General features: G+C 41.2%; 1 protein-coding gene across 1 annotated transcript in view; it reads right to left on the bottom strand.

Annotated features, from left to right (window-relative positions):
- Positions 1-15075, bottom strand: part of FMR1NB (FMR1 neighbor) — a 42325-nt gene extending 27250 nt beyond the window's left edge. Inside the window, exon 1 of the mRNA XM_003271821.4 lies at positions 14746-15075. Within this exon, the coding sequence (XP_003271869.1) occupies positions 14746-15007 (262 nt within the window). The 5' untranslated portion in view covers positions 15008-15075. The remainder of the gene's footprint in view (positions 1-14745) is intronic.
- Positions 15076-15490: the final 415 nt, after the last annotated feature.

Genomic DNA, 15490 nt, shown 5'->3' with positions numbered 1-15490 from the left:
TTTGGGTTGGTTCCAAGTCTTTGCTATTGTAAATAGTGCTGCAATAAACATATGTGTGTGTGTGTCTTTATAGTAGAATGATTTATAATCCTTTGGGTATATACCCAGTAATGGGATTGCTGGGTCAAATGGTATTTATGGTTCTAGATCCCTGAGGAATTGCCACACTGTCTTCCCACAATGGTTGAACTAATTTATACTCCCATCAACAGTGTAAAAGCGTTCCTATTTCTCCACATCCTCTCCAGCATCTGTTGTTTCCATACATTTTAATGATTGCCATTCTAACAGGTGAGAGATGGTATCTCATTGTGGTTTTTATTTGCATTTCTCTAATGACCAGTGATGGTGAGCTTTTTTCCATATGTTTGTTGGCTGCATAAATGTCTTCTTTTGAGAAGTGTCTGTTCATATCCTTTGCCCACTTTTTGATGGAGTTGTTCGTTTTTTCTTGTAAATTTGTTTCAGTTCTTTGTAGATTCTGGATATTAGCCTTTTGTCAGATGGATAGATTGCAAAAATTTTCTCCCATTCTATAGGTTGCCTGTTCACTCTGATGCTAGTTTCTTTTACTGAGCAGAAGCTCTTTAGTTTAATTAGATCCCATTTGTCAATTTTGGCTTTTGTTGCCACTGCTTTTGGTGTTTTAGTCATGAAGTCTTTGCCCATGCCATTGTCCTGAATGGAGCTGTCTTAGGTTTTCTTCTAGGATTTTTATGGTTTTAGGTCTTACATTTAAGTGTTTAATCCATCTTGAGTTAATTTTTGTATAAGGTGTAAGGAAGGGGTCCAATTTCTGTTTCCTGCATGTGGCTAGCCAGTTTTTCCAACACCATTTATTAAATAGGGAATCCTTTCCCCATTACTTGTTTTTGACAGATTTGTCAAAGATCAGATGGTTGTAGATGTGTGGCATTATTTCTGAGGCCTCTGTTCTTCTCCATTGGTCTGTATGTCTGTTTTGGTACCAGTACCATGCTGTTTTGGTTACTATAGCCTTGTAGTATAGTTTGAAATCAGGTAGTGTGATGCCTCCAGCTTTGTTCTTTTGGCTTAGGCTTTATAAACTTTTGTCCCTGTTCTTTCTTCCCTGGGACGATTGCCTCCTTTTCCTCTTTAACTCTCTCCAAAGTCTCCCACCAGCTAGCACACAAGCCTTTTTCTCAGGTCTTCCTCTCCACCCAAACAGCCTCCAGCCTTTTTCCCCTCCTCCATTATTTTTCATATGAAGAATAATGTCATCCTCTTTGCCTCTAATTTGCATCTTTACACTCATTAGCGTGTTCAGCAAATAAAAGATTAGGAGTCAGCCTTTTAAATTGGTAGCAGAAAATATTAAAGAACCAATTATGTTTCCTTGTCACAAAGAATTTTTAATTTTTAATTTCCCTGTTACAAATAAAAGACTAAAAATCTAACTACATTTCAACGGAAAAGAAACACCAGACTCAGTGCAGACAGAGAGCTTCATCTATACGTGACTTGTGCAGTCAAACAGGGCCCCACACTTGGGGAGCTCCATGCTTGGTTTAATGTTTTGCTATCACCATTTTGAAATCCATGAATTTTGAATGAGAGATCTTGTATTTTCATTTTACAAATTATGTTGCCGCCCCCCACCCCCGCTCTGGAGTGAGGTCTAATAGATGAGAAACTGAATGACAGGGTGAGGAGACAGAAAAAGCAGTGTGGCTAACTGTATCAGTTTCTAAAGGATTTTGCTGAGGCTTCAAGTTGAGGGTCTACCTATGCCACTATCTTTCTGGGTGTTGGCCTCAAACAGACCTGAGTTTGTATCCTGACTCTGCCACATACTAGTTGGTGAACTTGAGCATGTCAGTAAACTTCTCGTTGCCTCAGTTTACTCATCTGCAAAATGGTGATATTTATTTTGAAGTGTTATGAGGATTAAATGAAGTCACATGTGAAGTGCTTAATACAATGCAAAACAAATAGTTTGTTACATGTCTTTCATTGTTTATTGTTATTGCTTACAACTTTAAATTTAATATCATTACTTTGTTTCCAGGATATTTATTTTTATTAATAACTTTCTTAATCGCAAATATGGTCAACTTTCCATTTATAACTATGGTACAGTTCCCTTTTTAAATAAATATATTAATGTAAAAAAGTAAGGTAGCTTAAAGGAAAATATGAATGACTGGTATCATTAAGATAACCAAGCATTTTGACTGAACAGGAGAAATGCCCACCTAGTGAAATTTCTTCATTTTTTCGACAAGATAACTGAAGCCTAAAGAGGTAAAATGACTCATCAATGGTCACACAGCAAGTTAGTGTGAACAATCAGGGCAACCTAGATCTCTTGATTCCTAGCTTAGGGCTCCTCCAACTACACCACATGTACACAGGGTTAAAGCAAAAGCTAGTCTTGTGATCAATTAGGTACACGGCAGGCAGCCAGACTTTCTATGTGTAATGCTTCATTCACTCCCCAAGGATATCAGATAAATAAAGTATTCTAATATAATGATACAGAAACTAGTTACTGAGATTTGTCCATGGAGCTAAGGCAATTTGAAAATATTACCTACTAGTCCATCTTTATTTCTCATTTTTTAAATTTGCCTGAAAAGGATGAGCAATTAGGACTGACTGAATAGGTTACAGATTATTGGTGGAATCAAACTCCCAGTCCACAGTTTGCTTCTCTCCTCATCCTGTATGCCACTGGTCTGTACGTCTTCTGCATAAATATAACTTGAAAGGCAATGTGGCTTGGGAATGCAAATGACAATACAAACTGGAGGTATATCCCAAAGTTACCTCAGGTCACTCAACTTCAACTCCTCTTAGTAGCATTAAATCTAAGAGAATTCACTAGGGTCCGTCTAGAAATGAGAAAGGGAATTTTAATGTCAGAACCATATGTTTTGCTTTCGCCATAATTCTACAGGACCATGGACAATTATTTTACCTTCTGATGTATATTAGTTTTCTAGGGCTGTTGAACAACATACCATAAACTGGGTGGCTTAAAACAGAAATTTATTGTCTCACACCTCTGGAGGCTAGAAGTCTAAAATCAAGGTGTTAGTAGGGCTGGTTCCTTCTGAGGATTGTGAGGAAAGGCCTCTCCTTGGCTTGCAGATTGAAATAGTCTTTCCTGTACGGGTGTCTGTCTCTGTGTCCAAGTCTCCCCTTTTTATAAGGACACCATTCATAGTGGATTAAAATACACTCCAGATGACCTCATTTTAACTTGATTATCTCTATGAAGACCTTATCTCCAAACAAGATCACAAATAAGGTATTGGGGTTATAATTGCAACTGTTTTTGGTGAGGGGACACAGTTTAACCCATAACAAGTGCATTTTGTTACGTTAATTAAGTGAAATAATTTTAAACGCAAATTAAATTTAATTCATACAGTCACGTATTACCTCCTGAGAATCTAGGAAATCTAACAATATAAAGAATGAATCATAGATTATTTTAGGAGAAAACATGTTAGACCTATAATGGAAAAAGTACTCCTGGAAATAAAGAAATCACACTGAATTAGACAGTATTCTTTTTTGCGTGGGAGTTCTACTCAAAATAGAAATAGAAAATGAAGAACTCACTGACTAAGAAAAAATACACAATTTATAGTTTTGTTTTTCAGCTTACTTTTTTAGAGGATAAGAAGACTTTTAGTATTGTACTATTACAAATTCAGTAATTCAAAAATACTTTGGTGTTTTAGATAAATAGTAGAAATAAACCTGAATAATTTGTAGTAACATGATTTATAAATGATCATTAAAAATACCTTAATATTTTTTCAAAGAACAGAAATCATATTTTCTAACTTGTTTCAAATAATTGATAAAACACAGCATACATTTTATTTAACTTCGAATTTCATTCCTCACAAAAACCTATAAACCCATGTAGTTGTGACATAGTGTATAGAAGTCTCTATTCTTTTTAGTTGTGATGCCACTGCCCAATCTTTGCCTCCCTCTTTGACTGTGGGTGGACCTTGGTTGGGAAGACGGAAAACCTCTAGGGAGAGCAGGGAGAAAGAAGCCATTGGGATTGAGGTGGGGATGCTGAAGTCTTTGGGCTTGGGTCTGGAGCTCAAAGGCAGGAGACTGTGGGAAATCTAAGGCCTTTGTGCAGATGAGAACATAAAATACGTTTGTGAGGGGGTTGGGAGAAAAGGCACGCCATTGTGGGTAATATTGAGAAAGCTGTTTTGAGAAAACCATCTGAGACTTAGGAAGGTTATGGAAGGAAGGAAGGTTGTAGGAAAAGGAAAAGCAGTTCAGGTTGGGAGAATCCGGAGGAGGAGGGAAAGACTTTGAGTGAAGCAAGTGAGGCAGAAAGATCATTAAGTAGAAGGAAGAAAAGAAGGATTTTGGGGAAGAAGTGGAAAGTACCTTTGGGTGATGAAGGAAGGAAAACTTGAGTGGGGAGAAGAACTTTTGGAGAGCTGAAAGGAGGCTTCTGAGAGGGAGTGAGTGAAGGCCTGGAGGAGGGTAAATAAAGAAGTAAGGGAAGGAATTTGAGGGAGAGGGGAAGGCCTTAGTGAAGGTAGCTTAGAGAGGGAGAGGATGATATAAGGTAAAAGAAGGGAAGTAAGGGACTGAAGACTTGAAGAGAGGAGAAAAGGGCTCTGTGAGATAAGGAATGAAAAGCTTTTGAGAAAAGGCCTGTGAAGTGAGCAAAGGAAAGTCATTGTGGGGAGGTGAGAAATGAAAGGACCTTGATTGAAGGACAAGAAAAACTTTTGGAATGGTGATGAAGGAGGGAAGGCATTTGTAAGGGTAAAAGAGAGAAGGCCTTTGTGATGATAAGTGAAGGAGGGAAGTTTTTTGGGAAAGGAGGTGAGGAAGTTAGGGTTTTTGAGGGGACTTGAGGGAAGGAGGCCTTTGAGCAGGGAGGGAAGTCAATTGAGAGGGTAAAGAAAGCAGGAAAGGTAACCATGAAAGAAGATAAGGTATTTGTGAGGGGAGGTGAAAGAGGTTAGAATTTTGTTAGGGGAGAGCATGGAAAGAAGATTTTGGTAGAGGAGAAGATGGAGGGTATACCTTTGTGAGGAGAGATAAGGGAGGTTGGAACTATATAAGCAAAGGTGAGGCAGGGAATGTATTGATGAGAGAAGAAAGGACTATGAAGAGAAGATGAAGGGGGTTATTATTTCATGAGGGAGGTGAAAGAAGAAAGGCCCTTGTGAGAGGAGATGAGGGAGGAAGGTCTTTGTGAAGGAACACAAGGAATTTTACTGGAGAGTTGAGGAATTAAAGGCCTCCATGACTGAGGTGAGAAAAGTAAGCACTTTTTCAGAAGAAGTGTGGTAGGAAGCCTTTAGAGAGAGATAAAGGAAGGCATTTGTGAGTGAACATGCGGGAGGGTAGGACTCTGTGATGGAAGGTGAGTAAAGAAAGGCTTTCATGAGGGGAAATGAGCAAGGAAAGACTTTTGTGAAGGGAGGTGATTGAGGAAATATGTGTGGTGAAGTAAGGGAGGTTAGCAAGTGAGGCTAGGGGTGGAAAAGCTTTAAGAGAGGAGATGATGAAGGTTAGTAGTTTGAGTGGTGCGGTGAAGGTTAGTCCCATGTGATGGAGGTACTGAAAAGAAGGCCTTGGGAGAGATGAGGGAGGAAAGCCATCTGTGAGAGAGAGTCATTTCTGAAAGGAGGGAAAGGAAATGTAGTATTTTGTGAAGGGAGGTTAAGGAGGGAAGACCTTTCAAAAAATACCTATAGCAAGTAAAGAGATTGAAACACTAAACAAAACCTCCCTTGCAACAGAGAAATTATAGTTAATAATAATTTGTTTTATATTTCAAAGTAGCTAGAAGAGAAGAATTGGAATGTTCCCAACACAAAGATAAATTTTCGAGGTAATGGATATCTCAATTACCTGGATTTGATCACTACACATTGTATATACATATTAAAATATCACATATACCCCAAAAATACATACAACTATGATATATCAATATAAAAATACAAAAACAGGGGCATCTGCTGGCAAGATGGCTGAAAAGGAACAGCTCTGGTCTGCAGCTTCCAGCAAGACCAATGCAGAAGTTGGGTGACTTCTGCATTTCCAAATGAGGTACCCTGTTCATCTCATTGGGACTGGTTAGGCAGTAGGTGAAGCCCATGGAAGGTGAGTAGAAGCAGGGTGGGGTGTCGCCTTACCTGGGAAGTGCAAGGAGTGGAGCATCCCTTTCCCAGCCAAGTGAAGCTGTGACAGACTGTGCTATCTGGCCCAGATACTATGCTTTTCCTACGGTTTTTGCAGTCCACGGACCAGGAGATTCCCTCATGTGCCTAAACCACCAGGGCCCTGGGTTTCAAGCACAAAACTGGCAGCTGTTAAGACAGACACGGAGCTAGCTGCAGGAATTTTTTTCGTTTTTGTTTTTTTTCTTAGCCCAGTGGCACCTGGAACCCCAGTGAGACAGAACTGTTCACTCCCCTGGAAAGGGGGCTGAAGCCAGGGAGCCAAGCCAGTGGGTCCAACTCCCACAGAGCCCAGGAAGCTAAGAATGACTGGCTTGAAATTCTCCCTGCCAGCACAGCAGTCTGAAGTCGACCTGGGACAATTGAGCTTGGTGTGGGGAGGGACATCCGCCATTACTGAGGCTTGAGTAGGCGGCTTTCCCCTGACTGTGCTAAGGACTGGGTGGAACTCGACACAGTGTGGCAAAGCAGCTGTGGCCAGACAGCCTCTCTAGATTCCTCTTCACTTGGCAGGGCATCTCTGAAAAAAAGGCAGCAACCCCAGTCAAGGGCTTAAAGATATAACTCCCATCTCACTGGGACAGAGCACCCGAGGAAAGGGGCAGCTGTCGGCGCAGCTTCAGCAGACTTAAACGTTCCTGCCTGCCACCTCTGAAGAGAGCAGTGGACCCTGACAAGGAGGGTTCTACAAGCACAGCACTCGAGCTCTGCTAAGGGACAGACTGCATCCTCAAGTGGGTCCCTGACCCCTGTGCTTCCTGACTGGGAGAGACCTCCCAACAGGGGTTGACAGGCGCCTCATACAGGAGAGCTCTGGCTGGCATCAGGCTGGTGCCCCTCTGAGATGAAGCTTCCAGAGGAAGGAGCAGAAAGCAATCTTTGCTGTTCTGCAGCCTCCACTGGTGATAACCAGGAAAACAGGGTCTGGGGTGAACCTCCAGCAAACGAGCAGACCTGCTACAGAGGGGCCTGACTGTTAGAAGCAAACCTACCAAACGGAAAGCAGTAACACCAACATCAGCAAAAAGAACCCCCACACAGAAATCCCATCCAAAGGTCTTCAGCCTCATAGATCAATGGTAGATAAATCCATAAAAATGAGGAAAAACCAGTGCAAAAATGCTGAAAATTCCAAAAACCAGAATGCCTCTTCGCCTCCAAATGATCACAACTCCTCTCTGGCAAGGGCAGAAAACTGGATAGAGAATGAGTTTCACAAAGTAGGCTTCAGAAGGTGGGCAATAACAAACTCCTCTGAGCTAAAGGAGCATGTTCTAATCTAATGCAAGGAAGCTAAGAATCTTGACAAAAGGTTAAAGGAACTGCTAACTAGAATAACCAGTTTAGAGAAGAACATAAATGAGCTGATGGAGCTTAAAAACACAGCACGAGAACTTCATGAAGCACACACAAGTATCAATAGCCAAATCAATCAAGAAGAAGAAAGGATATTAGGGATTGAAGATCAACTTAATGAAATAAGGCATGAAGACAAGATTAGAGAAAAAAGATTGAAAAGGAACGAACAAAGCCTCCAAGAAATATGGGACTATGTGAAAAGACAAAACCTACGTTTGATTGAGGTCCCTGAAAGTGAAGGGGAGAATGGAACAAAATTGGAAAACACACTTCGGGAGGTTATCCAGGAGAACTTCCCCTAACCTAGCAAGCAAGACAGGCCAACATTCAAATCCAGGAAATAGAGAGAACACCACAAAGATACTCCTCGAGAAGAGCAACCCCAAGGCACATAGTCGTCAGATTCACCAAGGTTGAAACGAAGGAAAAAATGTTAAGAGCAGCAAGACAGAAAGGTCAGGTTACTTACAAAGGGAAGCCCATGAGATTAACAACTGATCTCTCTGCAGAAACCCTACAAGCCAGAATAGAGTGGGGGCCAATATTTAATATTCTTAAAGAAAAGAATTTTTAACCCAGAATTTAATACCCAGCCAAACTAAGCTTCATAAGCGAAGGAGAAATAAAATCCTTACAGACAAGCAAATACTAAGGGATTTTGTCACCACCAGGCCTGCCTTACAAGAGTACCTGAAGGAAGCACTAAATATGGAAAGGAAAAACCAGTACCAGCCACTGCAAAAACACGCCAAAATATAAAGACCAAAGACACTATGAAGAAACTGCACCAACTAATGTGCAAAATAAACAGCTAGCATCATGATGACAGGATCAAATTCACACATAACAATATTAACCTTAAATGTAAATGGGCTAAATGCCCCAATTAAAATACAGAGACTGGCAAATTGGATAGAGCCAAGACCCACTGGTGTCCTGTGTTCAGGAGATTCATCTCACACGCAAAGACATACACAGTCTCAAAACAAAGGGATGGAGAAATTTTACCAAGCAAACGGAAAGCAAAAAAAAAAGCAATCCTAGTCTCTGATAAAACAAATTTAAACCTAGAAAGACAAAGAAGGGCATTACATAATGGTAAAGGGAATCAATGCAAAAAGTAGAGCTAATTATCCTAAATACATATGCACCCAATACAGCAGCACCCAGATTCATAAAACAAATTCCTAGAGACCTACAAAAAGACAGACTCCCACACAATAATAGTGGGAGACTTTAACAACCCACTGTCAATATTAGACAGCTCAATGAGACAGAAAATTAACAAGGATATTCAGGACTTGAACTCAGCTCTGGACCAAGCAGACCTAACAGACGTCTATAGAAGACTCTACCCGAAATCAACAAAATATACATTCTTCTCAGCACCACAAAATAATAAGAGCTATTTATGACAAACCCATAGCCAACATCATACTGAATGGGCAAAAGCTGGAAGCATTCCCTTTGAAAACCAGCACAAGACAAGGATGTCCTCTCTCACCACTCCTATTCAACATAGTATTGGAAGTTCTGGCCAAAGCAATCATGCCAGAGAAAGAAATAAAGGTTATTCGAATAGGAAGAGAGGAAGTCAAATTGTCTGTTTGCAGACGACATGATTATATATATTTAGAAAACCCCATCGTCTCAGCCCCAAAACTCCTTAAGCTGATAAACAACTTCAGCAAAGTCTCAGGATACAAAATCAATGTGCAAAAATAACAAGCATTCCTATACACCAGGAATAGAGAAGCAGAGAGCCAAATCATGAGTGCACTCCCATTCACAATTGCTACAAAGAAAATAAAATACTTAGGAATACAACTTACAAGGGACATGAAGGACCTCTTCAAGGAGAACGACAAACCATTGCTCAAGGAAATAAGAGACGACACAAACAAACGAAAAAAAATTCCATGCTCATGGATAAGAAGAATCAGTATCATGAAAATGGCCATACTGCCCAAAGTAATTTATAGACTCTTTGCTAGTCCCATCAAGATACCATTGGCTTTCTTCACAGAACTAGAAAATACTACTTTAAATTTCATATGGAACCAAAAAAGAGCCCGTGTAACCAAGACAATCCTAAGCAAAAAGAACAAAGCTGGAGGCATCACACTACCTGACTTCAAACTATACTACAAGACTACAGTAACCAAAACAGCATAGTACTGGTACCAAAACAGATATATAGACCAATGGAACAGAACAGAGGCCTCAGAAATAACACCCCACATCTACAACCATCTGATCATTGACAAACCTGACAAAAACAAGAAATGGGGAAAGGATTCCTTATTTAATAAATGGTGTTGGGAAAACTGGCTAGCCATATGCAGGAAACAGAAACTGGACCCCTTCCTTACACCTTATACAAAAGTAAACTCAAGATGGATTAAAGACTTAAACGTAAGACCTAAAACCATAAAAATCCTAGAAGAAAATCTAGGCAATACCATTCAGGACAGAGGCATGGGCAAAGACTTCATGACTAAAACACCAAAAGCAATGGCAACAAAAGACAAAATTGACAAATGGGATCTAATTAAACTAAAGAGCTTCTGCTCAGCAAAAGAAACTATCATCAGAGTGAACAGGCAACCTATAGCATGGGAGAAAATTTTTGCAATCTATCCATCTGACAAAGGTCTAATAACCAGAATCTACAAGAAGCTTAAACAAATTCACAAGAAATAAATAAACAACCCCATTAAAAAGTGGGCAAAGGATATGAACAGACACTTCTCAAAAGAAGACATTTGTGAGGCCAACAAACATATGGAAAAAAGCTCATCATCACTGGTCATTAGAGAACTGCAAATAAAAACCACAATGAGATACCATCCCAAGCCAATTAGAATGGCAATCATTAAAATGTATGGAAACAATAGATGCTGGTGAGGATGTGAAGAAATAAAAACACTTTTACACTGTTGGTGGGAGTGTAAATTAGTTCAACCATTGTGGAAGACAGTGTGGCAATTCCTCAAGGATCTAGAACCAGAAATACCATTTGACCCAGCAATCCCATTACTGGGTATATACCCAAAGCATTATAAGTCATTCTACTATAAAGACACATGCACATGTATGTTTACTGCAGCACTATTTACAATAGCAAAGGCTTGGAACCAACCCAAATGCCCATCAATAATAGACTGGATAAACAAAATGTGGCACATGTACACCATGGAATACTATGCAGCCATAAAAAAGAATGAGCTCATGTCCTTTGCAGGGACATGGATGAAGTGGGGAACCATCATCCTCAGCAAACTAACACAGGGACAGAAAACTAAACACCGCATGTTCTCACGCATAAGTGGGAGTTGAACAATGAGAGGACATGGACACAGGGAGGGGAGCATCACACACCAGGGCCTGTTGGGGGGTTGGGGTAAAGGGGAGGAAGGGCATTCAGACAAATACCACTTAAAACCTAGTTGACAGGGTGACAGGTGAAGCAAACCACCATGGCACACGTATACCTATGTAACAAACTTGCACGTTCTGCACATGTATCCCATAACTTTTTTTAAAGTAAAAAAAAAATCAAAAATAAAATGTTCCAACAAAAAAAATCTAGGAACAGATGGCTTCACTGGTAATTTCTACCAAATATTTAAAGAATAATTAACATCAATTGTTCTCAAAATCTTCCAGCAACAATACTTCTTAACTCATTCTAGGAGTTCGGTAGTAACCTGATCCTAAGGGCAAGCAAAGACACCACAAGAAAACTGCAGACCAATATCGCTTATGAATATAGATACAAAATTCTCCTACAAAATACTAGCAAACCAAATGCAACAGCATATTACAAGGATTATACACAATGTGGGGTTCATCCCACTAATCTAAAGACAGTTGAACATAAGAAAATCAGTCAACATAATACACAAAGGGAAACAATTTCATATCTCAATTGATGCAAAAAAAGCATCCGACAAAATCTAAAACCCTGTCGTAATAAAATCACTCAGCAATCTAGGAACAGAATGAATCTTACTTAACATGATGAGGAGCTGATGAACAGCTAACATTATAATCAATGCTGAAAAACCAAAAGCTTCCTCTAAAACATGGATGCCTGCTTTCATCACTGCTATTCAATATTGTACTGGAAGTTCTAGCTAGAGCAATTAAGCAATAAGGAGAAATAAATGGCATGAAAATCGGAAAGTAAAAAGTAAAACTCTCTCTGTTTACAGATAACATGATTCTATATCTAGAATATCCAAAAAGTCCACAAAATCTCACTAGAGCTAATAAATGAATTTCACAATTTTACGGGGTACGAGACCAACAGGTAAAAATCAGCTGTGTTTCTACACATCACCAAAGAACAATATGAAAAGAAAAAGGAAACCATTCCATTTGCAATAGCATACAAAAGAATAAAATATCTAAAAATAACCAAGGAAGTTAAAGACTTGTAAACTGAAAACTACGAAACATTACTGAAATAAATTAAAGAAGACATTAATAAATGGAAAGACATTTTGTGGTCACAGATTGGAATACTTAATATTGTTAAGATGGCAGTACTTCCAAAGTGATCTACAGATTCAATGCCAATGCTATCAACATTCCAATGGCCTTTTTGCAGAAACGGAAAAGCTGACTCTCAAATTTATATGGAGTTGTTAGTGGCCATGAGTACTCAAAACAGTATGGATAAAGAAGAACGAAAATGATGGACTCACACATTCCAATTTCTAAACTTGCTATAAAGCTACAGTAATCAAAAGAATGTGGTACCAGCATAGAGATAGACAGGTAGACCAGAATAAAATTGAGAGTCCAGAACTAAATCTATTATCAACTGATTTTTCAGAAGGCTGCCAAGAGGAAAATATCGTCTCTTCAACAAGTGGTGCTGGAACAAGTGGTTATCCACACGCAGAAGAATGAAGTTGGACCCTTAACATACACCATATGCAAAAATCAACTCAAAATGGATCAACAATCTGAATATGAGAGTTAAAACCATAAAACTCTTAGAAGCAAACATAGGAGTAATCGTCATGACCTTGGATCTGGCAGTGGATTCTTAGATATGACTCCAAAACACAAGCAACCAAAGACAAAATAGATAAATTGAACTTTCTCAAAATTAAAAACATTTTTACATCAAAGGACATTATCAAGAAAGTGAAAAGACTACCCACAGAACGGGAGGAAACATTTGCAAATCAGGTGTCTGATAAGGGTCCAGTATCCAGAATATATGAAGAATTCTTAAAGCTCAACAGCAAAACCACAAACAATCCAATTAAAAATGGTCAAATAATTGAAAAGACATTTCTCCAAAGATGTACGAATGGCCAACAAGCACATAAAACATGCTCAACGTCATTAGGCATTAGGAAAATATAAATCAAAACCATAATGAGATACTATTTCACTCCTACTATAATGGCTATAATTTATAACAAGGGGGACAGATAACATATATTGGTGAAATTGAAACCTTCAAACATTGTTAATGGAGATGTAAAACGGCTCAACCACTTTGTAACACAGTGTGGGACTTCCTCAAAAAGATCAATGGAGTACCTATATGACCCAGTAATTCTACTCCTAGAGAATTCAAAACATGTCTACATAACAACTTCTACACAAACGTTCATAGCAGTATTGTTCATAATAGGCCCAAAGTGGAAACAACCCAAATTCGGTAAATTTCAAAAACTAGATAAAAATATAGTATACCCCTACAATGGAATACTAGTTAGCCATAAAAAGGAATGAAGTACCCTTATGGACTGGGGAATTGGGAGTAACTGGTTCATGGGTGTGGGTTTTAATTTGGGGTGGTTAAAATATTTTGGAACTACATGGGGTGATGGTTGCACAACATTTACAGGAACTAAATCCCTTTAATTGTTCACTATAAAATAGTTAATTTTACGTTATATGAATTTTACCTCAATTTTTTTTTCATTTTTTTGAGATGGAGTCTCGCTCTGTCGCACAAGCTGGAGTGTAGTGGCGCGATCTCGGCTCACTGCAAGCTCCGCCTCCTGGGTCCACGCCATTCTCCTGCCTCAGCCTCCCAGGTAGCTGGGAATACAGGCGCCTGCCAGAACACCTGGCTAATTTTTTGCATTTTTAGTACAGACGGGGTTTAACCGTGTTAACCAGGATGGTCTCGATCTCCTGACCTCGTTATCCACCCGCCTCGGCCTCCCGAAGTGCTAGGATTACAGGCATGAGCCACCGCGCCCGGCCTTTTTCTTTTTCTTTTTTTTTTTTTTTTTTTGAGATGGAGTCTTGCTCTGTCACCCAGGCTGGAGTGCAGTGGTGCGATCTCAGCTCACTGCAACCTCCGCCTCCCGGGTTCAAGCAATTCTCCTGCCTCAGCCTCCCAAGTAGCTGGGACTACAGGTGCATGCCACCACGCCCAGCTAATTTTTTTGTATTTTAGTAGAGACGGGGTTTCACCTTGTTGCCCAGGCTGGTCTTGAACTCCTGAGCTCAGGCAATCCGCCGGCCTAGGCCTCCCAAAGTGTTGGGATTACAGGCGTGAGCCACTGCGCCCGGTCCTTTTTTTTTTTTTCTTTTTAGACGGAGTCTCGCTCTCTCACCAGGCTGGAGTGCAGTGGCGCCATGTCAGCTCACTGCAACCTCCACCTCCCGAATTCAAGCAATTGTCCTGCCTCAGCCTCCCGATTAACTGGGATTACAGGCGTGCACCATCATGCCCAGCTAGTTTTTGTATTTTTAGTAGGGACGAGGGTTTCACCATGTTGGCCAGGCTGGTCTTGGACTCCTGACCTCAAGTGATCCACCTGCCTCGGCCTCCTAAAGTGCTGGGATTACAGATGTGAGCCACCGTGCCTTGTCCTCAATTTTTAAAAAGGGGCGACAAGGGAGGTTAGTATTTTGTGGCGGGAAGTGAGGAAGGGAAGGCTTTTGTTAGGGGAAGCCAGGGAGGGAAAGTCTTTTATAAGTGAGTTTAGGCAGGAAAGACTTCCTGCGGTCAGGCGAGAGAGGCCAGGACTTTGTAAGGACTGCTGAGAATAGGACCATAAAGGCCTTTGGGAGGAGAGAGGACAGGAAGGGGCAGGAAGGGCTATGGTTGGTGCCAGTGCGTCGCCACACCCCGCCCCCCCGTCCCCCTCCCCCTGCCCCAGCATTTCCCTGCCTGGCCTGAGCCAGCACTCACCGGAGCACAGGTAGTAGGACACGAACAGCAGGATCCAGATGAAGAGAATAAGCATCCCGAAGCGTTTGCTGACCCGCATCTTTAGAGATTCCCGCCATCTTGGCTGAGGCCTGTCAGCCATGGCGGCCTCATATCCAGGATGGCTGCTCTCAAGATTCAACCCAGTTGACGCCACATCATAAGTTGCCAGCTGATTAGCCACATACATGGCGTGGCGACATTTCCTATGCCTCCTCTTCGCTTGTCTCCTATCTGAAAGCATGGCTCCGAGTGCCGCCTCGCTGAGACGCCGCCTCACTGCCCAACGGTCGGGCAGTCCGTGGCCCAGAAGCTTCCGGGGCAGTCCGTGGCCCAGAAGCTTCCGGGGCAGTCCTTGACTCAGAAGCTTCCGGGGCAGTCCGTGGCCCAGAAGCTTCCGGGGCAGTCCTTGACTCAGAAGCTTCCGGGGCAGTCCGTGACTCAGAAGCCAATGGGGCAGTGACCCTCGCGTGGCATGCACCAACTCTCGCGAGGCCTGAAACTGATTCCTTCACGATGACGTCCTTTGCTTCATTCGACAGGCCCAGACCCTTATAACCATGTGGCCAGTGGTTGGTGCACCCACACACTCCCACTCAAAGCCTGGCACATAGGTGCTTGCTAAATGCTTGTGGAACAAGTGAACGGGGCTTCAGGCCTGCACCAGTGGCATGACTGCTTGTCGTAGATCAACAAAAAGGAATAACTCGGATTCTGACTCCAACCT

The sequence above is a fragment of the Nomascus leucogenys genome, chromosome X, assembly GCF_006542625.1.
Source record: "Nomascus leucogenys isolate Asia chromosome X, Asia_NLE_v1, whole genome shotgun sequence".
NCBI classification, from domain to species: Eukaryota; Metazoa; Chordata; class Mammalia; order Primates; family Hylobatidae; genus Nomascus; species Nomascus leucogenys.
Note: the sequence above shows the minus strand (reverse complement) of the source record. Positions and strands in the feature narration are given on the sequence as shown.